Genomic DNA, 26,849 nt, shown 5'->3' with positions numbered 1-26,849 from the left:
TGGCAGAACAATAAGAGCTATCTTTTTCATCAATAAAGACCGTCAGTGAACAAGCATTTATTAAGCTCCTACTATGTACCATGCATTGTGTTAGGCACATGAGATTCAAAAGACAAAAATAAAAACAGACTCAGCCTTCAAGGAGCTTATATTCAATCAGAGAAAATAAAATGCACAAATATGAGTATATATAGAATACTACATATATGTTTTATGTATATTTATATGGGTATATGATATATACATATATATATGTATATATATATACATGGGTATATATACACATACACATATATGTATGCACACACATGCGCACACAAAATTCAAGGTAATTAAATGCAAAGTTGAAAGGAAAGGAAGGTACTATCAGGAAAGACAAGGGTAATCAGAAAAGGCTTCATGTAGAAGGTAGTGAGTAACTGTATGAGACAGAGGGAAGGAGAGACCTCATTTCAGGTACGGGGGTGGCCAGTAGAAAGGCACAGAAACAGCAGATAGAATATCATCTATAAGTAAAGGGAAGGCAAGTTTAGCTAGACCAGAAAATACAGGAAGAGGGGTAATGCATAATGAGGTTGGAAAGATTGCTGTTGGACCAGGTTGTGAAAGACTTTAAAAGCCAAACAGGAATTTATATTTGATCATGGAGGCAACAGGGGGCCATTAACGTTTACTGAGTAGCTAAGTGATGTGTGGGAAATCACGTTGGCAGTTGTCTGGAATGTGGAGTGGAGTGGGAAGAGGCTCGTGAGGCAGGAAGACCAACAGAGAGGTCACTGCAAAAGTCAAGACTGAAGAGGCAATGAGGAGGCCTGAACTAGTGTGGTGGCTTTATCAACAGAAAAAAAAAAGGTCTAGATGAGGGAAATGTAGAACCAGCAACATTTTGTAAATAACTTGATATATGAAGTGAAAGAGAGTGAAAATGAGGACAGGCAAGTTTGCCAACTTAGAGGCCTTCCACAGAAACAGGGAAGTCTGAAAGAGGGGTAAAAGCTTGAGGTGAAAGATAATGAATTCTGTTTGTGACATGTTGAGTTTGAGATGTCTCAGGGACACCCAACTTGAAATATCTGATAGATAGCGGGAGCTATAACACTGAAACTCCAGGAGAGAGTAGACCTGGATATATAGGTCTGTGAATCATCTTCAGAGATGATAATTAAATCCATGAGAACTGATGAGGTCATACAGCGGGGATATAAAAAGAGACTAGGCCTTCGTATTAGGTACACCCACAGTTAAGGATGATTAACCAGTAAAGGAGACTGAGGAGTAGACAGGGAGAGGGAAGCCAAGAGAGGAGACAGCATCCAGGAGGAGAAAGTGGTCAACAACATCAAGGTCAAGAAGAATGAAGGCTGAGAAAAGACCATCACAGCTGATAATTAAGAAATTGGTGGTGACCTTGAATGCTGAGGCCTGAAGAGCAAGAGGAAAGTAAACCAGAAAAGACCTCAAATTCATAAAGTACCTAAGCCTTCTAGAGCTGCTGAATGGGTTCCAGAAAGGAAAAGTCGCTTTTGCTGCCTAAGGGGTCTGGTCAGTGAAAGTCCTAGGAAAGCGAAAAGGAAGCATGAAACCTGCGTCACAGCCAATTTCTCATTCCTCCAATAGGTCCCACTGAAGGCTCATCTGGATTTAAAATCCAAAATTACTGCGTTAATAGACAGGAGGAGGATTTCCATTAAAGCACTTAAAATCCCTTACACTATGGGTTCCAACCTACAGTCTTGGTATATTGTACATTGGTTCCCTGTACACATTCTGTGGCGTGGCCAAACTCGCTTTCTTTTGCTTAAAACACATGACACCTCTCATATCTCCATGCCTCTGCAAAGGCTGTGACCCTCATGCCTAGGCTACACTCCATTCTTCTCTCTACCTCTTAGAATTCCTACTCGTCCTCAAAGCTTAGCTTGAATATTACCTTCTATATAAGCCCCTTCTTCTCCCCAGTTGTAAGTGTCTTCCACCAAAAATTACCTTCTAACAACTTCTATATCTACATATTCTCCTTACAGAATGTAAGCAGCTTGAGGGAAATGTTTAGTATTTGCCCCTCTTTCCCCAAAGCATAGGCAGCATCATTTTATATGCTATATATATCATATATTACATTATATACACACACACATATATAGTACGACCATCTCTCTGGAGGTCTTTTTTTATGGATATAAAGAGTATATGAGGAAGTAATATTAAATCCCCAATTTATCACCATGAGCTTAATAAATCTGTACTGAAAAGGTCAGATTTTAAAATATTAATTTACAGAATATATGAACTTGGACCATTTGTGCTTTTAACATTTTCCAAGTTTATCTACCAAGAATGAAAATTTAAGGAATGACTCACTTGGATATTTGAATTTCTTATCACATAAGTTTAAGGTTCATGTAAAACGTAAAAATGAAAATATGTAAAAAATGACTCTGTAGTTGCTTTTTTTTTTAAAGGCCTGAGCACCTCTAGGTTTCTTTTCTGCTAATGTTCAAAAAGATTTTTTTAAATATGCAAACAAATTTAGACACAGATTGCTTCCATATCATTTATGGAAATACCTCAGTATAATAACTCAGAACTATTTCTACAATTATTATCATATTTATTCCACACAAAGGCCTAGCATGTAAAACAATGGAAACACACTTTTAACACTGAAAAATAGGGAAAATAAAAAGTTTTGGTTTAGGCATAGAGCATTAAAATTTAAGGTGATTAAAGGAGAGGACCAATGATTAGATACATTACCTTAGCATTCTCTAGTAGGGTATCATTTCTGCCTAAGCCCGGTCCTATGACAATGGTATGTAATCTGGGTAACCACTTAGCAACTTCTTCATCAGTATGAGGACTATCACTGCATAGGGAAAAAAAAGTACAAAACGGTTTACAAGTATAACTCTTTAAAGCTTAATTTTGTCCCTCCATTAAAGTCCTAAAATGATGCCTCGTTTTAGAGTAGAGGCGACTAAAAGCTATATTCCAGGTCCAAGAAAATTTGAAAGCTTTTGAGTTAGGGCCCAAATGACATACTGTACATCTGTCACGCGAAACACAGCCTATGGAGGTTGGGTAAGGTTTGTCACACCAAAAACCTGGTGAAAGGTGATGAATTTTTGTTCACATTAACTCATGAAGACCAGTTAATAAGGCTTCAAGGGTCTATAATCTGCATCACTGAAGGCAATATAAATGCTGAGGAAATCACAGATACTCTAGGTGCTGAAGTCATTAAAAATTCCACACTGACTATTAAGACAAGAGTAGAGCAAGAAATTGCTGATAATTTCACAATTACCTTTGCCTACTAAAAGTGAATCAAAAGTTAATCAAACTAAAAGTTAATTTTATATTAAAAGTTAAATGCATTATCTCTGCCTAAATCTGGTCCTATTACAATGGCATATAATCTGAGTGTTGTTGTTCAGTCATATTTTAGTTGTGTCCAACTCTTTGTGACTCTATTTGGGATTTTCTCGGCAAAGATACCGGAGTGGTTTGCCACTTCCTTCTCCAGCTCGTTTTTACATATGAGGAAAGTGAGGCAAACAGAATTAAGTGACTTTCCCCAGGGTCACACTAGTATGTGTCTGAGGTCACATTTGAACTCGAGTCTTCCTGACTTCAGGCCCAACACTTTATCCACTGTGCCACACAGTAATAAGAACTTATTAAGCACCTAGTAGGTGCTAGGCACTGTGCTAGAAGATGGAATGAAATAATCCCTCTTCTCAAGGAGTGTATTGGGGATGACAATCATACTGTTTGCTTGTATCACATGTAACTTTACCCAAGGGTATTTTTGAAAAGCGAGGAGATGAAGACAGCACAATACAGTGGCGAAAGAACTGGTTCTGGAGTCAGAGGATTTCCAGCACTTAGCACAGTGCCTGGCACATAGTAGGAGCTTTAAAAATGTTTAAGGATTGACTGACTGACTTGAGTTTAAAAGTATCCGCTGCTACTTAATGACCTTCAGGCAAATTACTTAAACCTGCCTGAGCCTCATAATACTCATCTGGAATAAAATGACAGGGTTGTGTTCTATGGCCTCAGAGGTCCCTTCCAGCTCTAGACTGGTGATCTAATGTAGCTCTTCAAATCAGGTTTCCTACACCAAATCATATTGTAAGTGCACTTGGAGGAGCTCACTATTTAAAGAGCACCATCGTGAATACTTCAGTTGAGGAAAAATCTTTGTGCAGAGCATTTGTGTTTGCAAAGTGCTTTCCCATCAGGCATCCATTTCACTAAATTACTGAATCTTACAAAAGGAAGGCACTTTAAGAAATCATCAAGTCCAACTTGTCTCCTAATGCATCAGATGGTCAAACAGTCACTGCCTGAACAAGTCTGATAACAGAGAACTTAGTGCTTTTTAAGTTTTTCAACTCCATGATTTATTATAATTTATAAATTCATTAGAAGCTTTATTAGAAATGTATTATGTGTTATACTTTATCAGAATATTATTTGTTTTATTAGAATTTATTAGAAACAATTAGAAATTTATTAGAATATAATTTATTTTATTAGAATTTATAATTTATTAGAAATAAATTTATTGGAACAATTTATTGGAATCTGTCATTATTACTTATTAGAATGTTTATTTTATTTATTAGAATTTATAATTGATTGGAAATTAATTAGAAAATATATTATTTGTGATTTATTAGAAATTTATTATGATTTAGTATGTCTTGTTTATTGGAATTCATAATTTATTAGAAATGTATTTTTATTAGAATTTATAATTTATTAGAAATAAATTTATTAGAATGATTTAATAGAAATATATTATTTATTATAATTTATTAGAATATTTATTTTATTAGAATTCATCATTTATTAGAAATAAACTTATTAGAATGATTTCTTAGAAATCTGAAAATAAACTAAAAGGTAAGTTGTTAACAACTAAATCTGCATAGGTAAAAAAAACACATTTTATCCAAAACAATGTAGGACCATAAGATTTAGAGTTGGAAAGGACCTTGGGATTTTCTCGGCAAAGATACTGGAGTGGTTTGCCATTTCCTTCTCCAGCTCATTTTTACGTATGAGGAAAGTGAGGCAAACAGAATTAAGTGACTTTCCTAGATCAAACCACCCCTACCACCCCTACCACTACCACCATCATTTTACAGATAAAGACACTGAAGCCCAGATAAAGTGATATGTCCCTCACAACACAGAACCAGGATATAAACCCAGGACCTCTCACTACAGATCTAGGGCCCTGTCCACTGTGTCACCAACACCTGGACTTGTACCCAGGTCTTCCTGGCTTAAAGCCCAGGTCTTTTTCCACTACACGATGCTGCCTCTCTTAACAGTTTCTTCCATATCCTTTAAAACCATTTTGAGCATCTAAGAAAATTCAGAGTTCTTTTAATGACTCCAAACTTCTCTCAGAAACAAAGGCCCACCTTTCTAATACCAGTGTTCTTCTGGGGTTGTATGGCCCCAAGTCCGGGAACACCCCAGGCCCCTGAAGGTCACCCAAAGGGCAATGAAAAGGTACATGGTAGGCATTTGCATGGTGCAACCCATTATGAATGAGGATTTATGGAGAAGTGGCAAAAAGGACACCATAAAAAAAAATACTTGAACAAAAAACGGAAGGTAGGTCAGTCACCCAGCGAGAATATGAGTCAATGAATAGACAACCCATATGCTCCAGAGGCATCCCTGTGACCAAAAGAAATCAAGGAAGGTTAGTGGACATTAGTGGACCCCACTGTGGCAAACTGATGGCAGGACACAGACAAGGATTACATAGAATGGGCAGGCATGGGGAGGTGGATCTATAGTCTCTCTGGGGAACAACTCACTGATGAAATCCAACTGTTTGAGTAAGGCATCTACCTTCTTCAGTAACCTTTCTTGGTTACTACAGGAGAGATGATTAACAACCAGTAGATAACGAGTTGCATTTTTGTTTTAATTTAAACTAATTTATCACGTCTTCTTCCCATTGCATCCCCTTATCCCCACTTAACAATCTTTATTTTTTTAAACAATCTTTTTTTAAAAGCTCTCCCAACACACATCCTCAAGGCAAAATAAATTCCCATTCTTAGCCATGTCCAAAAATGCAGGTCTCATTCCGGGTTGCAGAATGTGGGTGGTAGGATTCATCTTCAGTCCTCTGGACTCAGGGCTTATCACTGTGACATGAATTTTATCTTAGTTTTCTTACTGGGATGGTCTCAGAGAGGCATCCTTTTATTATTATTTGTAGCATTCCAGGAAGGAAGAACATCAAAAATGAAATCTGAAAAAATGCATCATGACAACAGAAGTCTTAAAGGGAAACTCACCTACACATGAATGTCAGGTTAAATCTACACACAGCAAACCCTATTACAGCATCACCAAATTTCAGTTTTGGAAGGGACCTCGGCAAGGGTCTTCAAATAACTGCCCGAGGACCAAATAGTTGGGTGTTTTGAGGTTTTGAAGGGGAGCCAAGAATGGTTTTTACATTTTTAAGTAGAATAAAACTTTATTTAAAGATGTAAAAACCATCCCAATCTTGTCTAACTCATACTCAAATAAAAATCTCTTCAACAATTTCTCTGACAAGTGATCACTCAGTTTTTCCTTAAAAGTCTAAAATAATGGGATCCCACAGCTTCCTGGGGCATCCCATTCTACTTTTGGATAGCCCTATATAAAACATACAACAGATTATCAGAGCACAAGAGATAGAAATAGGAAACTTCTGCTACTAATGGCACTAACCACCATCTCTAAAACTTTTCGTCTCACACTTGATGAAAGACTTATGTGACTTGCCCCATAGTCACCACCAGAATGAGTCAGAAGCAGGACTAGAACTCAGGTCTTCTTGGCTTAGAAGCCAGCTCTCTTTCCACTACAAAACGCAGCTTCTCATAACAGAATATAAGGATGATCAAATATGCACAATTCTGGCTCAAATTATGTCTATGATGAGTAAGACCATTGATCACATTTGCAATGCAGGGAAGCCATAATTTAGTTTTGGGTATATTCTCTCTCTTCTCCTCAAAGATAACTTACCTAACCTTCTTAAAGTGTTTTTGTATCCTATTTCATTTAACTGAGAAACGTAGTTATACGTACATTTAAAAGGCCATAAAACAAATACATACATAAGATACACTGAATAATACCCCACATAAAAGGAAACAAATTACAAGGTGAATGAATAGACTGTTGCCTACACTTCTACAGACAGGATTAATTGGTTAAGTAAGAGTTCCTACAGTTAATTAGAGGCATTACTAACTGGAATAAAGGGATATTTCTTTGTAGTTCCACAATTATGTTAGACTTCCACAAAAAAGCTTATAGGTTTCCCAAACTAAGAAACAGTACAGCTAATTGTTCTCCTCTCTCCCTCCCCAACCTCAACTACACACAATCACCTCAAAGGTGATCATTTACAATCCAAGCTGTCTACATGTTAATTATCATCTTTAATTATCCACAGCAATTTTAACTCTAAGGATGGCTTCTTCATTCTGTTAACCAGCACAGACCTGCTGGTGTTTGCTTGGGAAATGCAAATTAGTTTCAATTTCAGACAATGTAAAACATAATTAAGAAGGAAGATTTGTTAACATAAAATCATAATGCATGACACAAAGGGAAAAAAACCTGGGATTATTCCTATAGTGTATTTATTCACAGATCTCTTCCTTTTGGCACAGGGGTTATCAACCTAAGTTCTAAAAAATTATTTCTGTATTATTTTGATAACTGTATTTCATAGGTTTCCTTTGTAACCTTATAAGTATCTAATTCTATGCATTTAAAAACATCATTCTAAGAAGGGATCCATAGGCTTCGCCACACTGCCAAAAGGGTTCATGACTCAAAAAAGGTTAAGAACCCTAACCTTAGCAAAAATAATGCATTTACCTACAATAAACCCTAGATTAATTTCCTACTTATTTAGTATGATTGTGGAATGTATGTTCAATTTAGACAAAATATAAGGAAAGCTGAGCACTGCAGAATTGATGCTTTTGAACTATGATGCCAGAGAAGACTTTTGAGAGTCCCCTGGACAGCAAGGCGGTCAAATTAGTCAATACTTAAAGAAATTAATTCAGGCTATCCGCTGGAAGGTCAAATACTGAAGCTTAAATACTTTGACCACATATAACAAGAAAATAGGACTCACTGGAAAAGACCCTGATGTTGGGAAAGATTGAAGGCAAAAGGAAAAGGGGATGGCAAAAGATGAGATGAATAGATAGTGTCATGGGAACAACACGTGAGCTTGGATGGACTTCAGGAGAGTGGAGGACAGAAGGGTCTGGTGTGCTGTGGTCCATGGGATCATGAAGAGTTGGACATGACTGAAAGACTTAACAATGACGACAATGAACATACGTGACAATAAGGATTACCAATATTCCAAAAATAATGAAAAATTGAAAACAATGAAATACTTTATATTAAAACTAAATTTTCAGAGTCATCATTGTGAACATCAATTAGTAGTTGTTACAGTCCTATAAAAGGAGTCTAAACTTTTCTGATAGTTTTAATATTTTATTTAATCCAGAATCCAATCAAATAAACACTGATCAGGTACTTTCTTTGTGGCAAGCGCCTCGCTAAATATTGGGGAAACATTTGAACATACACAGAAACATATATGGAACTTCCATTTAGATGGAATCACTTATGATGCACACACACACACACACACACACACACACACAGAGCTGTGGGGGGAGCAGCTGTGATTCAAATCAATGTGAAGATTTCCAAGTACGGAAACTCCACCTATGCAGACCTTAACTTCTCTGTAATTCACAGTAAGTAGGGTTGCTTGGGACACTGAGAAGAGGTTAGGTAACTTGCCAATGGTCACACCAAAGTAGCAGGACATGGACCAAGGTCTCTCTGATTCCAAGGCTAGCCCTCTATTCATTGATTACATCCCTGCTTCCCATATACATTACTGTAATAATCAAAGGTGAAAAGCATAGTCACACGCCCTGTTTAACTATGGTTCAGAAGACAAATATACTGTGATAACTGTCTTTTTAAAAAAATATTTATTTTTTCCCCAACTGCACGTAAAACTAATTTTTCAACATTTTTTTTTTAATTCTGAGCTCCAAATTCTCTCCCTCTTTTCTTCTCCTCCCCCCTCCCTGACATGGTAAGCAATCTATTATAGGTTTATACATGTACAATCATGTAAAACATATTTCTACATTAGTCATTTCTGTGGAAGAAAACTCAAATGTGATGACTATCTTTCCCTAACTTGTGACCCATCTGCCTGAGTTAATGATTTTATGCCCTCTCCTCTCCTCAAAGAACAACTTACCTAACCTTCTTTAAGCGTTTTTATATCCTATTTCATTTAAAACGGGGGCAGTTAGGTGGTGTAGAGGATAGAGCGCCAGGCCAGGAAGACCCAAGTTCAAATTTGGCCTCAGAAATTTACTAGCTGTGTGACCCTAAGCAAGTCACTTAACCCTGTTTGCTTCAGTTCCTCATCTGTAAAACGAACTGGAGAAGGAAATGGCAAACGATTCCAATATCTTTGCCAAGAAAACCCCAAATAGGGTCACAAAGAATCAGATGTAATCGTAACAACTAAGCAAAAAAACTTTTAACTTAGAAAAGTAATTCTGTTTATATTAAGGTGACCACAGAACAAATAAATTCATATGAAACACTAAATAATTTAATTAGATTTAGATTTCTGCATCAGTTTATTTTTTTTATTTTCAGTTCCAAATTCTTTCTCCCTCCACCCCTCTTCTACCCACTGAGATGCCAAGAAATGTGATACCCATTATCCAAATGAAGTCATTCTGCATATGTTTATAAAAACACCTGTCAACTTCATGTCTCTCATTCCTGAATACCACAACAACCACAAAATAACATGCATCAGCCCCTTTTTGAATCCTTCCTTCCTGAGTGGGTTACAGCTACATCAGTTGCTCACTGATGAAAACTTTTGACTTCTAACCCTCAGCACTGCTAGTCCTAAGACATAGGGGAGAGTCAGGCAACTTGCTGCAAACTCCAAGGGCATGTCCCAACTATCTTAAGGTAAGTAAGCCAGCAACATATGTAGTTTAAAAGGGCAGCACATTTACTCTCCTTATCAACCCTACTACAAATTGTGTTCCAAAACTTTCGGTAGCATTTTTTCTGCCTCTTGACTGGCAGCTGCTCTCTGTAAACAAGTTAATTAATATAACCATTTCAGTATCCCATGTCATGGCCACAAAGAACAAGGCATCAATGCCTGTAAGATCGAAATATTCCAAAATCTCATTTTCGCAGCCTTTGTCCTTCAGTCTGAGACTAACATGAAACGTTCATTCAGCAGATGACCTTTTCCAAAATCTGTTCTTTTGTCAATACAAGTCTCAGAGTAGAGTAGATGGTATGTCAATCACTTTATGATTAAGGTGTAAGCTTGGGTCTGAAGTCTTATTCTTCACTACAACTAGATCATCTATCTGCTATCATACCCAAAAGGCATGATAAGCTACGTTCATTAGGTGTCTGGTTTCCTATAGGCAAAGTTTAGTAATGTACCTGAAGAAATCATGGGTATGTGTGGGGTTTGTCTTACACAAGACTGCGGTTTAATACACATTCAATTGGGTACAGAAATCTGTCTTACCCTACAGGAAAATAGGCAGAGAAGGGGACAAGAGAGCAGGGGGGTGATAGAGAGGAGGGCAGATTGGGAAAGAGGGTAATCAGAAGCAAATACTTCTGAGGAGGGACAGGGTCAAAAGAAAGAACAGAATAAATGGGAGGGCAGGATAGGATTAAGGGAAATAGAGTTAGTTTTTCACAACATGTCTACTAAGGAAGTGTTTTGCATAACTGCACGTGTACAACCTATATTGAGTTGCTTGCCTTTTCAATGAGGGTGGGTGGGGAGGGAGGAAGGGAGAAAATTTGGAACTCAAAGTTTTAAAAACACGTGTTTTAAAAAAATGTTTTCACATGCAACTGGGAAATAAGAAATACAGGAAATGGGGTACAGAAGTCTATCCTGCTCTACAGGAAAATAGAAGGGGAAGGGGATAAGAGAAGGGAGGGGGGAGAGATAGAAGAGAAGGCAGACCAGGGAAAGGGGTATTCAGAATGCATGCCATCTTGGGGTGGGGGGAGGGGTGAGAAATTTGGAACTCAAAAACTTGTGGAAGTGAATATTGAAAACTAAAAATAAATTAAAAATACATAAATAAAAAGACTGTGGTTTAACAGTGAAAAAGCCCTGAGCTTGGGAAGGTGGCACAGTGATAAAGCACTGGGCCTGGAGTCACAAAGACCTAAGTTCAAATCTGATCTCAGACACTTACTTGACCTTCTGACCCTGGGTAAGTTATTTAATGTTAGTCTCCATAAAATGATCTGTATGAGCCATCTATAAAAACCTCCTAGGGTTGTTGTGAGGATCAAATGTGAAAATACTTGTAAAGCACATAGTAAGCACTATGTAAATGTTAGCTATCATTATTATTATTAGGAAAGAAACCTGGGTTTAAATCTTAGTTCTAACATTTACAGGATGTGTGACCATGGCCAAATTACTTTACTTCTCTGAACCTCAGTTTCTTCATCTGCAAAATGGGAATATTAATACTTATGTTACTTATTTCACAAAGTTGTGAAAAAGTATTTTGCTATACAAAAATATAAAATATATGTAATTTATAAAACATATCAATAATTATATAAATATAATATATATAAAGTGCTATATAAATGTGTCATTGCTATTATTACAACTGGTTTTCAAGATTACTGCCAGCCCATAATACAGCAGATATTTTTGCCTATCAGCACAATATGTATTCTTGCATAGTATACCCATTGTTAGCCCATTCTGAGGCAGCTCCTCTGTATGATATACTTTTAAAACTTCTACACTGGTTTCAGAGACACAGGATCAAAGCATCACAGATCTAATTAGGGTTGGAACGAACCTTGAGGTCATCCAGTCCCCTAGTTTTAGAGATGAGGCCCAGAAGGGAAAAGCATTTGCGCAAGGTCACCCAGGAAGCAAATGGCAGAGCCAGTATCTGCTTGAACTACCCAACTATATGGGGACTGGAGGAAAAATGGAGAACATTCATCTCTAAAGATGTATATTATGTGCACATGAAATGCTAGAATCAGAATATTGCTGGTTTAGTTCATAAACCTCGAGCTTCTTATCTGCCCTTGCCAACATGCCCTCTAGACCACTGGACATTACCATCTTCACTACCACTAGGGCTCTCCAAACCACTGGGTCATTGGATCCTAAGGACCAAAAGTGCTCTCATCCACCCTGCAGATGAATCCTCCTATACATGTGTGCTCCCCCATTAGAATTTAGTGAGTTCTCTAGGAAAAGTAACTCTCATTTTTCCATTTTATATCATCAAGGTTTTAGCCTACTGCTAACTAATATGCATATGTGTTACAGAAAACATAATATTCTAACACAAAAATCAGAAGGCCTGCACAAATCTTGGCAGTATTTTAAAACTTAAGACATAGGTGTTACATTGGATATAGTGCTGGGCCTAGAACGAGGAAGCCCTGAATTCAAATCCAGCCCCAGATACTTACAAGGTGGATGACCCTGGGCAAGTCATTTAACCTCAGATTGCCTCAGTTTTTTCATCTGTGAAATGGTAATAAGAACAGCACCCACCTCCTACGGCTGTAGTGAAGGTCAAATAAGATATACTTTTAAAATTGTAAATTACTAAGCACAATGTCTGTACATAGTAAGCACCATATAAATATTAGTTGTTGTTTGGTATATACCACAGAATGAATGAGAAGCATTCATTAAGCTCTTTTTTTTTTTGGTAAGTCATAAAGAAATATACCTCTATTTGCTAAAAGTTTTTATGATTGAAATATTCTGTTTAAAGCCTAAAAAATGAGTTATATTCTAAGGAATTGTGTTTTTCTTATGTGTAGATATTTTGGCTGAAGAAAGGGATAGAAAAAGGACATTTATGTAAGGAACACTGAAGAAATCAGCCTCAGAAAAAAACTGTCCCTCAGACAAAAATGCTTTTGGAGAGACACAGACAGTTTGGAGAATCTGAAAAAAAAATGCCCCTCAGATAACTGTACTTAGAAGACCCACTTAAAGACAAAGTACAAACTGAGATGGCTATAATACATCGTGGTCCATCAGCCAATTTATATGACTTCAGAGTTTTTAAGGTTATAACTGACAAATTAAAAATAAAATAACTCTTGACACTTACTAGCTGTGTGACCCTGGGCGAGTCACTTCATCCCAACTGCCTAACCAAAATAAATAAAATAAAATATAATTATTTGGGTACTTTGGGACATTTTAAAAGGACTACTGGGGTCATTACCTGAAAGAAAATTGTATTTACTTAGTTTCACTTTATAAGACAGATGGGTCATCCCTTATGAGGAAGCATTTGAGGCATGAGAAAGTATAGGAAATTAGGCTCAGACCAACATCTTACACCATATTCCACATTAAATTCAAAATGGATATGTGACCTGAATATTACAGATCATAGCACTAAAAATCAGAGATGAAGTAGATCATGTATGTACCTTTTATAGCTATGAGTATGAAATACTCTTAGGCAAATAAGAATGTATGTAAGATGTGTTCTTATGCAAACACAGGCAATTACAAAAGATAAAAATAGATATTTTGATTCCATGAAACTGAAAAGCTTTTAGAAAAAACATAATGTATCTAGAATAAGAAAAAAAAAGCAGTGCCTTGTCAGTGTGGGGGGGAGGAGAGGGAAAGGAGGGAAGGAGAGAATTTAGAATTCAAAATTGTTAAAAACTGTTTTTACATGTGACTGGGGAAACAATAAAATATTAAATTTAAGAGAAAAAAAGCAGTCAAATACCAAAAAAATCTTTGTCATCAATTTTGCATATAAGGATTTAGCAACCAAAACATAAGACAACTAACAGTGTAATTCCTTTTTTCCCCCAATTTTATTAATTTATTGATTTATTAACAATCACTTCCATATGATTTTGAGTTGAAAATTTTTCTCCCTCTTCCTCCCTCCCACCCTCCCCAAGACGGCGCACAATCTGATACAGGTTTTACATTTACATTCCTATTAAACATATTTTCACATTAGTGAAGTTGTAAGTAAAAATTAAAACCAATAGGAGGAACCATCAGAAAGATGAAACAAGACTCAACAGAAGGTAAAAATAAGTGACAGCGATTCAACTTCCATAGTTCTTTCTTTGGATGTGGATAGCATTTTCCATCCCGAGGCCTCTGGAGATGTCTTAGATCCTTACTTGTAATGCTGAGAAGGGTTCAGTTTAACAATATTAGTCATCACATAACGTGGCTGTTATTGTGTACGAAGTCCTCTTGGTTCTGCTCACTTCCTAACAGTGTAATTCCAATGAAACTGAAAACTTTTATAACAAAATTAATGCATCTATGGTAAGAAGGGAAGTCATCAACTGGGAAAAAATCCTTGAATCAAATACTTTTGATAAAGGTATGATATCTAAGCTATCAAGTAACAGAAATACTTAAGACCACAAGCAATTCTCCAGTAGTCAAAGGATGTGAACAGTTCTCCAAAAAAACTACAAACACTTAACAATCATATTAAAAAAACGTTCAAAACCACTAATAAAATAAATCAAAATCAAAATAACCCATTACATCCAGCAAAATGGCAAAGATGACAAAGAAGAAGTGGGGGCAGCTAGTCAATGTTGAAGGGATTATGGAAAAATAGACATGCGAATCATTGTTGGTGAAGCTGTGAATCAGTACAATCATGTTGAAAAACAATTTAGAATTATGCTAATAAAATGACTAAAATACTATTATCTTTAACTCAGAGATTATTAGGTGTGTACCCCGTAGAGGTCACTGATTTTAAAAAAAATAGTCCACATACATAGCAAAATATTTATAGCAGCACTTTTTGTGGTAGCAAAGACCTGGAAACAAAGTAGATAGATGCCCAATAAAGGAAGGGCTAAAACTAACTGGGGCAGCAGCGGCACAGTGGATAGAGCACTGGATCTGGAGTCAGGAAGACTTATCTTCATGAGTTCAAATCCAGCCTCAGACCCTAGCTGTGTAACCCTGGGTAAGTCACTTAACTTCGTTTGCCTCAGTTCCTCATCTGTAAAATGAGCTGGAAAAGAACATGGAAAACCACTCAAGAATCTTTGCCAAGAAAACCTCAAAATGAGGTCATGAAGAGCCTGGCACAACTAAAACGACTCAACAACAAAACAAATTGTGGTACATAAATGTTAATAGTATACTGCTGTGCTGTGAGAAATGACAAATATGATGAATACAGAAAAGCATAGAAAGACTTACATGAAATGATACAGAATGAAATAAGCAGAGCCAAGAAAACATTCTCCACTTTCACCCGAAAGTGAATGTTGTAAAATTACAAAGAACAAGTATGGCCCCAGAAAAGATACATGAGATGATATTTCCCGTGCTCTTTTGCAGAGAGTGGGAGTCCAAAGTGTGGAACACTGCATATGTTTTCAGATTTCTGATGCATTGACTGGTTTTCCTGATTGCTTTTCCTCTTCTCTTTAAAATATATTCTTTGTTGACTATGATGACTCAGGAGGAGGGGAAAGGATAAAGGGGGAAATTTAGGTGATGTAAAAGCAAAAGATACCAAAATTATTTTTACAAATGAATACAAAGGTAAGTTTTAAAAAGAAATTATAGGAGTGTCAGGAGACGACTATATGAAGAAGGAAAGAAGAAAGATAAGAAATGAAGCATAAGAAGAGTCAGGGGAAAAAAAGATACACTCAACTGACAAAGGGACTCTGCATGTAATTGGCAACAAGGCATTGTTTTGCTGTAAAGAAGAAAGGCCGAGTCAGCAGAAAGAATTGACTGAAGCCAATTAGGGTCTCCAGCTATTAGAAGATTACTGAAAGAAAGCTATCTGGGCTTGTTGTGACATCTACAAATTGAGAAAAGGGAAATCTCTCAGAAGTGCCTACGTTGCCCTCTATAGCTTAAAAAAAGAGAAAGGAGAAGAGGAAAGAGCTTTAAAGTCTGGCAGCAAATAGATTTAGATCGTGATATCATACTATATCCCACAATAAGCTCCAAATGGACACATAATCTAGACATAAAAGTTCTATCATAAACAAATTACAAGAGAAAGGAAAAAAAATACCTTTAACAGCTATGGACAGGAGAAGAGTTTATGATCAACTAAAGGACAGAGAAGTTCACAGAAAATAAGATGGTCAATTTTTATTAATAAAATTGAAACATTTTTGCACAAAATTGATGCTGTTAAAATGAGAAGGAAAAGTTAAATGGGCAAAGGCCTTTGCAACAAGTTTTTCTGATAAAAATCTCTTTCCAAGATACATAAGGAACTGATTCAAATGATTCAGCCATTCCCTCACAGAAAAAATGACCAAAGGATACGAACAGGCAGCACCCAAAAGAAACTATCCAAGGAATCAACAGAAACATGAAACAACTTTGAGGTTTTACCTCTAACTTATAACATTGGCAAAGATGATTTAAAAAAAAAAAAGAAAATGACAATTATTGTGGGGGTGGGGGGATGCAGTTTGCAGGAAGGCAGATGGTACAGCTGTGAACTGGTCTAGCCATTCGAAAAGCAATCTGGAACTATGCCTGTAGCCCAGAGATCAAAGAAAGAGAAAAGAGACTCATATGTACAAAAATATTTATAGCAGCTTTTTTTGCTGTTGTAGCAAAGAGCTATAAACTAAGAGGGTACTCACGTCTTGGGGAATAGCTGAACAAATTATGGTATGTAAATATTATTGTACTATAAGAAACTACAAACAGGATATCCGAGAAATCCAGGAATACTTGTATGATCTATTTCAGAGTGAAGAGAACACAACCAGGAGAACAATTTATAAATAAAAACACCTTAGAAAGGCTTGAAATCTCTGATTAAGGATGACCAATCACAACTTCAGAGAACAGAAGATGAAGCATGGCAGCCACTTTATGACTTGGGTGATGATTCTAAATCACAGAATCTTTTTTTTATATATTTTTTAGGCAATTGGGGTTAAGTGACTTGCCCAGGGTCACATAGCTAGTAAGTATCAAGTGTTTGGTCTGAGGCCAGATTTGAACTCAGGTCCTCCTGATTTCAAGGCCAGTGTTCTATCCACTGCGCCACCTAGCTGCCCCTAAGTCACAGAATTTTAGATAGAGAAAATGTGTGAATTTTTGTTTTTGCTTGTCTATGCTTATTTGTTTCAAAGGCTATGGATTCCCAGCGCGCCCCCACCCTCCATTTTTATTTGATGTAAGGGATTTGGGAAAGAAAAAGAGTAGTAGTAGTATCAAAAAGAAAAGAGAATCGCGGAAGCTTCCTTAAAAATCCACTGAAGGGAATAAAAGGAAATTCCAGGGGGGGAAACAAACAAGAAAAACAGCTTTGAAAGTAACATGCTGAATTTATTATATGCATTTTTAAAAATCAAGCTATAGGTAACAGAGATTCAGAATTTCACATATAATCCTCTTTGTTATATGGAAATACTTTCGGGGGGGTACCTACTAAATTAAGAATAAAAATAACAAATTTTCTTTGAAAACAAGTTTGGCAGCTGTTTTGAATTATACTGGTATTCTTCTCAAAGAACACATTTTCTCCTGCCAAGGGTGGGTGATGGATGCTAAAAAGCACACACTGGCAAAGAAACAGCTTTGTCTAGGAAAGGAACTTCAAGACTAGAAAGTGGGACAGCTAGCAAACAAGGGACTTTGCTGAACAGGTGACACATACAGCCAGACTAAAATGTCCTAAAAAAGATCAAGGAAATGAAGGCTTACTATCTAGTCATAAGATGTCCCAGGCACGTGGCTTTCCCACATGTGTGCATCACTGCTAGATTTCTATCTATGCCCACACTTCCCAGTGATGTGCACTGATGGGACTGGAGAGTGTGACCACGTCTATGACTTGGATGATGATTCTAAGATGGACTATTCTACGCTGATTATTCTTGCTCTGGCTTACTATTGAGTGAATGTTGAGATCAGTCATGCTTTTCTCTTCTCATATAGTAACAGTATCATGTTTTGTAGTCATTGGTGTTATTGTGACTGATTTTGTATCAATGGGAGCACACAAATGGGGCTCAAGAGTTAAAGTGTCATGTAATGAGTTGTTTGTCGTGGTTGTTGAGTTGTTTCAGTCATGTCCAACTTTGTGACCCCATTTGGGGTCTTCTTGGCAGAGATACTGGAATGGTTTGCCATTTCCTTCCCCAGCTCATTTTACAGATGAAGAAACTGAGGCAAATAGGGTTAAATGACTTGCGAAGAGTCACATAACTAGTAAGATTCTGAGGCCACATTTGAACTTGGGTCTTCCCAACTCCAGGCACTATCCACTGTGCCACCTAGCTGTACCCATCATATACTGTGCATACATCAAGTAAATTTCTAATTTTTAAATCACATTAAAATTTCATTTTACCACAAATTTTTTCCTTAGCTAAATGTTCCGTATCTTTTTTGAAAGGTGTCACTGACACACCTAGTTCTAACTCTGTGACCAAATACAACCATGTAAGTGTCTAGCTCTCCCACCCCAAATCTCATTTTAACCTTCTGTAGAGTTGGTTACCTCTCATTACACATGTTTAATAAACATTATTTCATCACAAGTTGTCTACCACATACACAGACACAGTGACAAAGGTATAATGAGTCAGGGAAAGCAAGTTAATTTTGTCTACAGGAAAAAATTAGAAGTCGAAGAACTGATAAAGAAAAGTTAGACTACTCTGCCATCTGGTTCCCACTTTCTGCAAACCACAGGTTAGTGATATTCATCTATGTACCAGTTCCTATATTTCCAGTCTGACCAAAAAGGACCAATGAGCCAAGTGCCATCCTGAGGTAGGAATGGCCCAACTCTGACATGAATAGTTTCTAGGATTCCATTTTCTTTATGATTACAAAATACATTTACCTGTTTTAGAAATTAAAACAAAACTGAGTTATTCCAATGCTCTACATTAATGAACATTCCTGGGGTTGACTAGCCTTGAAGGCTTTTAATCCCATTAGATTATCAGCTTCCACCTTCCTTTCTCTTATTTTTCCTCTACTTTCCAAACTACATGAGAGGCAAAAAGACAAAGTGGACAGAGGGCTGGCCTTGGTGCTAGGAAGATTTATGGGCTGGGTGACCCTGAGTATGTCACTTATTATCACAGTGCCCTTGGCAACTCTCTAATACTGTAAGTTTCAGTTAAGGTACAGACCTCCACTGGCAAAGGGAGATGCCCATGTCAATGAAATCACAGCGATATAGCCTGGACTTATCTCCAGATGGCATGGCAGAAGTAGCTGGGAACAAGCATTGGAAAGGTATTCGACTTTCCCCTTTAGAGTGACACACTCTGGATTCCCAGGACCACAAAGAACTTCCTGACACTGCTAAATCACCCAGAGTTTAAATGTGAGAAATATGGAAGCAGCTGCTATGGTAACTGGGTATTGTTTAGGCTAGACAGTAGTGGTGTCAGTCGCTACACGTTCAACATATTGAATATTGCCTTATTCTTATAGTATTGCTACATCCTACATTAACTATGGGTTATCAACTTATTTTGTTATTTATATCAGATCAATAACATATATACAGTGCTTTGCAACCTTGAAGCACTATCTAAATGCTAGCTCTGGTATTTTGTTTCCTCTAGAAAGTAAGCTCTTTGAGGACAAAAATAACATCTTATCTTCTTTCTGGTTGTCTAATTTGTTGTTATTCAGGCATGTCTAACTCTTCATGACCCCATGTGGGATTTTCTTGACAAAGATACTAGAGTCGTTTCCCATTTCCGTCTCCAGATTATTTTATAAATGAGGAAACTGAGGCAAACAGGTAAGTAACTTGCCTAGAGTCACACAGCTAGCAAGTGTCTGAGGCCAGATTTGAACTTAAGAAGGTAAGTCTTCCTGACTTCAGGCCCAGCACTCTATCCACAATGCCACTAAGCTGCGCCTAGCTGCTTCTTTTCTTACATCTTCCTATAGTAATTGCTACAGTGATCCAGGGCCAGCAATCACTCAGTAAGTGCTTATTAATTTATTAATGGAAATAAAATTTCCTAAAACTCAAGGGAAGAGTTTCCTTAAGTGAATCCAAACATATATACTTACAGGACAGGATGAACGATCAACTCTGGACTATATGACTTAATCACTGGGGCTGCATCTTTGGTACAAAATACATGGGAGAGATCTGCACCCTGGGAAATAATTAGCAAAAGACAAAAGCTTTAAAGTAAGCTAGTTCACCTATTAAATTTTAAAACTAGTTATCATCAACATCTCATGTAAGAGCAAGTCAGTTAATATTCAATGAGTCACTATATGAAATAATAGAAGAAAAAAACTTTTATCAGAAACTGGTTCTAGCCTTTCACTGACATTTTTATTTGCATAGAGATATACATAATTAACACATATAATTATTGGGTAGATAATATGTAAATGAAGTATGATCAAAGTGAAAAGAGCCTAAGAGAAAAAAAGAATGTAAGGTGGGTGTTACTACCTAAGAGACTATAAATTAAAGATCAAATCAAACATACACACAACATACAAGAGAACTGTACAACAAACCCCTCAGTTTTCAGTTCCCAAAAATGCAGTTTCAAAAGACTAATAGTTCCAACATGTTTTTCATTTTTCAAACTAGCTTACAGTCTTCTCTGAAGATCTGTGGTCATGAATATACTGGGGCTTACATTGTGTTTTACTTGCTGGAGAAATGATATCTTCAGAGTTGCTCAAAATGCATGAATAAATGCCAGGCTTAATTTCTTCAAAAACAAAAACAAAAGTTAGAAACTGAAGAAGTTTGTAAATGATCAAAATATCCTTATTTGTGGCACTTATTTATGAAATTCAAAACTAACTTTCTGATATTGTTCAGTTAAAGCAATGTCTAGTCTCAACAAATGGAATTTTGCCAAACAGTTCTCAAAAGAAGAACTGAAAAATATTACAAATTTTTCATATTAATATGAAGTGTTGCTCAAAATCACTGGTCAGAGAAATGAAAACTAAAACAAAGTCTTGATGTTTTATCTCACATCCAGCAACTTAGCAAAGATTTAAAAAAATGGAATATACTGCAAAAAGGGACTGCAAAAAGACAGGCGTGTTAAAAGACATTGTTGGTCAAGTTGTAAATAATGGACCAATTTTAAAAAGAAATCTGGAATTACGCTTTTAAAAAATTGACAAAAATGTCCACAAACTTTGACTTAAAGATCAAACTTTTCTTTGAACAGGAAGGAAGTCAAAGAAAAGAGGAAAGACCCCATATACACCAAAATATTCATAATAGCTCTTTTTGTGGTAGCCAATAACTGGAAACAAAAGTACATGCCCATTAATTGGGGAATGGCTAAACCATATGGTATAAGAATGTAATGAAATACTACTGTGAAATGAAAAATGTGCATAGGAAAATGAATAGGAACTGATAGTAACATAACCAAAACAAGGAAAACTATACACAATGACTAAAGGCAGCCATGTGGTTCAGTGGATAGGGCCTGAGCCTGGAGTCAGGAAGACTTAAGTTCAAATCTTGCCCCAAATACTTCTAGCTTTGTGACTCGAGCAAGGCATTTAATCTTCTTTCTCATTTTCCTCATCTATAAGTTCAGGATAATAATAGCACCCACATCTCAGGGTTGTTGGAAGGATAAAATGAGATAATTTGTAAAGTGCTATACAAAACTTAAAGGGCTATCACACTGTGGACTCATTAGACTTGCAATCTATTAAAAGCCATATTGACTTAAAAAAAACTTAAAAGGGCTGTATAAACACTAAAAACGTAAAGGGAAAGAACAAAAACAACAAAAACCTGAGTGCTGTGTAATTACAGTGATCGAGAAGCCTGACTTTGAAGAATGATTAAGACAATGCACCTCTCTCTTCCCTCTTTGTAGAGCTATATTACGAAATACTGCACACACTGTCAGACTCCATTGATAAATTTGTTGGTTATTGGCTGCTTCTATGTCTTCCCACTTCTAATATCTGTTCCACCAGGGTAGAGGGTCTTAAACTAAAGTCTGCGAATTTGATTCTTTATTTTTTTATGTTTTGATGACCATATTCTAATGTAACTGGTTTCTTTTGCAATCCTGTTTACTTTATTCTTTTTAAAATATTTTACATATCTAAAAGCATTATTCTGTAAAAGGGTCCATAACTCAAAAAAGTTTAACACCTGCAATAGGGTCTTCCACAAAGACTACAGGTACTGTTACTGTATCGTTAATAGTCAAATGGAATGTTGGGAAAAGGGCAGATTTTAGTTATAGTTGCAACCATCAATCCTCTATAAGGTACTTTTCCCAATGGTACTTTCTCTCAGGAAAAGTGTTTTTATCTTTAATCCATGAAAATCAAAGATAAATTTTGAAGAAGACAGAGAGAAGGGGAGGAGATGCTTCTCTCTTGTGAGAACTGACAATGTATTTTATGAAGAAACTTAAAGAATTCTATGTGCAGAATTAGCAGTTAACAACACAATCTAGAGAGATTATTACTGCAATAGCTAAATAGAGGGAAAACAAAAAGACCAAGAAATTCATTTTCTCAGGAAATAAATTAACTCTTATATTGATGAGAAATAATAAAGAAGACTCTTGAGAAACTAATGAGTGAGGTAAATGTTTCTAAAAGTGGAGAGAAGTTATCTCCTGAAATGGTGAGGATTTGAGGTGACTGGCTGAAATCTTTCACACGACCAAAATACTGTAAGTAATTTTGTCTTTTTTATTACTGATTAGTTAATAAACCATATATTCAGCACCTTTAACTTTTTAAATCACAGAAGATTAAAAGATTCATTACATAGAGAATTATGAATAACTATTAGAAAAGGAAGTATCTCTAGTTTATTCAACAAATAATGTTTAATGAACTACGGAGAGGGCTTAATAAAAAAGAGGTTGCAAGTTTATTAATAAGACAATATCAAAACATACCCCTAGAGTATTCTACATCTTAAGATAATAAGATTACATAGGGAATGAATCAAGTGGCTGACTGAAGGGAAACCTATAAGTGAGGAGTAGTCAACTGTATAATACTTGCTACACTCCCTCTTTTTTTAAAAAAATTCTTTGTTATAAGCGATAACTGTCTCAGTAAGGGAAGGATATATGTGGAAATGAAGGTGATATAAAACAAAAAGATATCTAAGAAATTTACAAAGTAATTTTACCAACTGAAAACATATCAAAACAAAACCACATAATTTTTAGTACTCCATTATAAAACAAATGCTTTATTCAGATTCTATCATTTAAGTTCTAGTTAGAATAAGACATACAGATATGCAATTAAGAAATTTAAATAAACATACCAGTTTGAGGGCTGAAATTGCTGCAAAGTATGGAGCCCCTGTGTACCTAAAAGAGAGATATTTAAATATGTAAACTCAGGATCTTGTAAGACTCCCCAGGCACCTCCAAAATTCATTTAGACAGTGATCACACCGGAGACCATGCGAAATGTAAAATTAAATAAATTAGCAACTAGCACCACTTCAGGCTCATTCATAAAAATATTATTCATAATAACATACAATTCTTAATACCAAATATATGTGGACAACAACTTTGATTCACTTTTATTTATTCGACTGGCTTACCTAAAATTTGCATAAATTATACCATATCTACTAACATAGATCAAATGACATACGTATAAAGTGCTTCTCAAAGCTTAAATCACTATATAAACGTCAATTAGGTTAGCTAGGTGGTACAGTGGATAGAATGCCCAGCCTGGGGTCAGGAAGACTCATCTTCCTGATTTCAAATCTGGCCTCAGACACTTACTAGCTGTGTAATACTGGACAAGTCACCTAACTCTGCCTCAGTTTCCTCATCTATAAAATGACCTGGAGAAGGAAATGACAAACCACTTTGTATTTTTAACAAGAAAAAAAGAAGAGTCAGACATGACTGAAAAATGACAAAATAAATGTCAATTGTCATCAAAATGTTCTCACGAAGTTAAAGTTAACAGTCAAAACTAGTCATATTTCTATGTTCTTCTGCCTAGTTGGAAAATTCAACGACATATGAAAATTCTGTGTAAATAAAAGTATAATATAGTGGTCAGATTGTGATTTATTAAATTTTGGGAAGGGAAAAGGTGCAGACCCCTTGACATGTGATTTCATTAGTGCAGGGAACTCACAATACAGAATCTCCCTCTACCAAGGCAGAGCAGCAACTCATCTGTAACATATAGACAGTCTTAGAAAGTTGCCTGGGACATTGTCAAATTAAGTGATTTGTCCCAGGTCTCAGAAACTAAAATACGTCTGAAGAAGGACCCAGATCTTTCAGACTCTGAGACCAGTCCTCTATCTACTGCGCTATGCTGCCTCTCAATAAGGGAATAAAAGAATTGATTGTATCATTTTAAAGTTTCAATAGCACTAGGTTTAAACTAAGAATGATTTAATGTGATCTTTCATTCAATAAATATTTCCTTAGTGTCTATTACACATACATGGCACTGTGCTAGGTATTCACCACCATCCTAGTCACACACACACACACACACACACACACACACACACACACACACACACACACGTTGAGTTTCCAAAAGAGTCAATGACCAAACTCACAAAAATAATGATTGAAGTTAACAAATATCATGTAGACAGAACTAAATGTAATTTATTCAAGACAAACAATGAAGAATATCATTTCTACTAGCTTCCATCTTATTAAGAAGGCTATAAATATGTAGCCCTTTTGATGGTTTCAGTGAAACTTCTAAGACTTGCATGAATTGATGTAAAATGACCAGAACAAGAACAATTTATACAATAAAAACAATGTAAAAATGAACTGAAGATTCCAGGGCACCAATGATAAATAAAGCATGCTACACGCCTCCTGCCAGACAGGTGATAGACCAGGGCCTAACGAGATTTTTTTAAAGACATGTTCCATGTAGAAATTTGTCTTGCTTAACTATCTTTTTTGTTACAAAGACTTTTGTTTGTTTGTTTGTTTGTTTGTTTTTGATGGTGGGGATAGTGGCAAGAGGGAAAGAAATCTGTTTTTGTCCATTGGAAAAAAATAAAATTTAATTTAAAAAAAGCCTCTAAGAAAAAAAATGGCATTCAAAACGCAGAGAGAGTATTCTAATAGGAACATAACAGAGATCTCTTTTCTAGCATACATGGGGAACTTATTCAAATTTATAAGAATTAGAACCATTCCCTGATTAACAAATGGTCAAAGGACATGAACACAATTTTCAGGGCTAAAATCCAGGCTATCAATAACCATCTAAAAAAAATGCTCTACATCACTATTGGAAGAGAAATGTAAATTAAAACAACTCCAATGTACCACCTCATACTCATCAGACTGGCACAGCTGACAATAAAGGAAAATGACAAATGCTAGAGGGTTGTGGGAAAACAGGCACATTAATGCACTGTTGGTCGACCTGTGAACTAGTCCAATCATTCTAGAAAGCACTTGGAACTATGCCCCCAAAACCGTTAAACTGTGCATATCCTTTGACCTAGTGATACCAATACTAGGTCTATAACCCAAAGAGATCAAAGAAAAAGGAAAATACGAATAAAAATATGAATATGAATAAAAATATACTCCCTCTTTGGGGGATGGCAAAGAATTGGAAACAGAGGGGGTGCCCATCTACTGAGAAATGATATATAAATGTGATGGAATACACATAAGAAATGATGAATGGGATGGTTTCAGAGGAACTGATGCTGACCAAAGTGAGCAGAATCAGGAGAATGATTTATGCAACAAAAATAATATTGTAAAGACAACTTTCAATAAGTGATGAAATTCGATCCAGAGAACGACCAATCAATTCCAGAGGACTTATGATAAAACACATTAGCCAGCTCCTAATAGAGAAGTAATAGACACAGTACACAGTGAAACACAATTTCTTTGAGCATGGTCATTGTGAGAATTTGTTTTCTTAAGCATACATATTTGTAACAGGGGTTTTTCTTCTTTTCTAAATATGAAATATGCAGGTGACAGAGAAAAGATAGGAGAGAAAGCAATTTTTGTTTGAAAATAAGTAATTTTTAGAAAAATAGCAGCATGAAAGAAAAGATCATTTTCAAGTCTATAGTCTTTTGTTATTCTTTGGTGATCTTTTGGTGACAATGAAAACTGATGGACCGTTTTCAAGACTAAACTCATATATGTTTCATGAAGATTGATTATTTGGAAAGACAAAATAAGTTCAGCTCCTCCCATGAATCTTACTCAAAGGATAATAGTGCTTAAAAAGCCAATTGTGGTTGATATTGCTCAGTCATGTTGGACTCTTTGTGAACCTGTGGGCCTCTGTCCAGGGGGTTTTCTTGCCAAAGATACTGGAGTGGTTTGCTGTTTCCCTCTCCAGTAGCAGCTTTCCCAGGGTCACATGGTTCTATACATTGCACCATCCAGCTGCCCCCAAAAAGCTAGTGCCTGTTCACATTCCCACACATGACTTTTAGCAAATTCATCAGTTCACTGGGGTGGAACTGACAGCAATTATTTATATAAAAATTGAAGGCTTTAAGAGTATTTTCTTCTAATTCAATTAATCATTTAATACTGGGGGGGAAAATCATACAATCTGAGAGTTAGAGGGGTCTGTAAGTGGTCATCTAGTCCAGTGATATCAAACTCAAAAAGTAGAAACTGATCCCTGGGAACCACCTATTGATTTAGAAAACTACAAATTAATA

The 26,849-nt window shown here is 36.2% G+C and overlaps 1 protein-coding gene across 5 annotated transcripts in view; it reads right to left on the bottom strand.

Annotated features, from left to right (window-relative positions):
* NAXD (NAD(P)HX dehydratase) overlaps positions 1–26,849 on the bottom strand; it is a 69,991-nt gene that overhangs the window by 30,971 nt on the left and 12,171 nt on the right. For all 5 annotated transcript variants that reach the window (XM_020965148.2, XM_020965142.2, XM_020965143.2 and 2 more), the window contains 3 exons: positions 23,454–23,499; positions 20,219–20,307; positions 2,758–2,866 (listed from right to left, as the gene is read on the bottom strand). In XM_020965148.2, coding sequence (XP_020820807.1) covers positions 2,758–2,866; positions 20,219–20,307; positions 23,454–23,499 — 244 coding nt within the window. The remainder of the gene's footprint in view (positions 1–2,757; positions 2,867–20,218; positions 20,308–23,453; positions 23,500–26,849) is intronic.

This window comes from Phascolarctos cinereus, unplaced genomic scaffold, assembly GCF_003287225.1.
Source record: "Phascolarctos cinereus isolate Bilbo 61053 unplaced genomic scaffold, phaCin_HiC Scaffold_7;HRSCAF=346, whole genome shotgun sequence".
In the NCBI taxonomy this organism is placed as follows: Eukaryota; Metazoa; Chordata; class Mammalia; order Diprotodontia; family Phascolarctidae; genus Phascolarctos; species Phascolarctos cinereus.
Note: the sequence above shows the minus strand (reverse complement) of the source record. Positions and strands in the feature narration are given on the sequence as shown.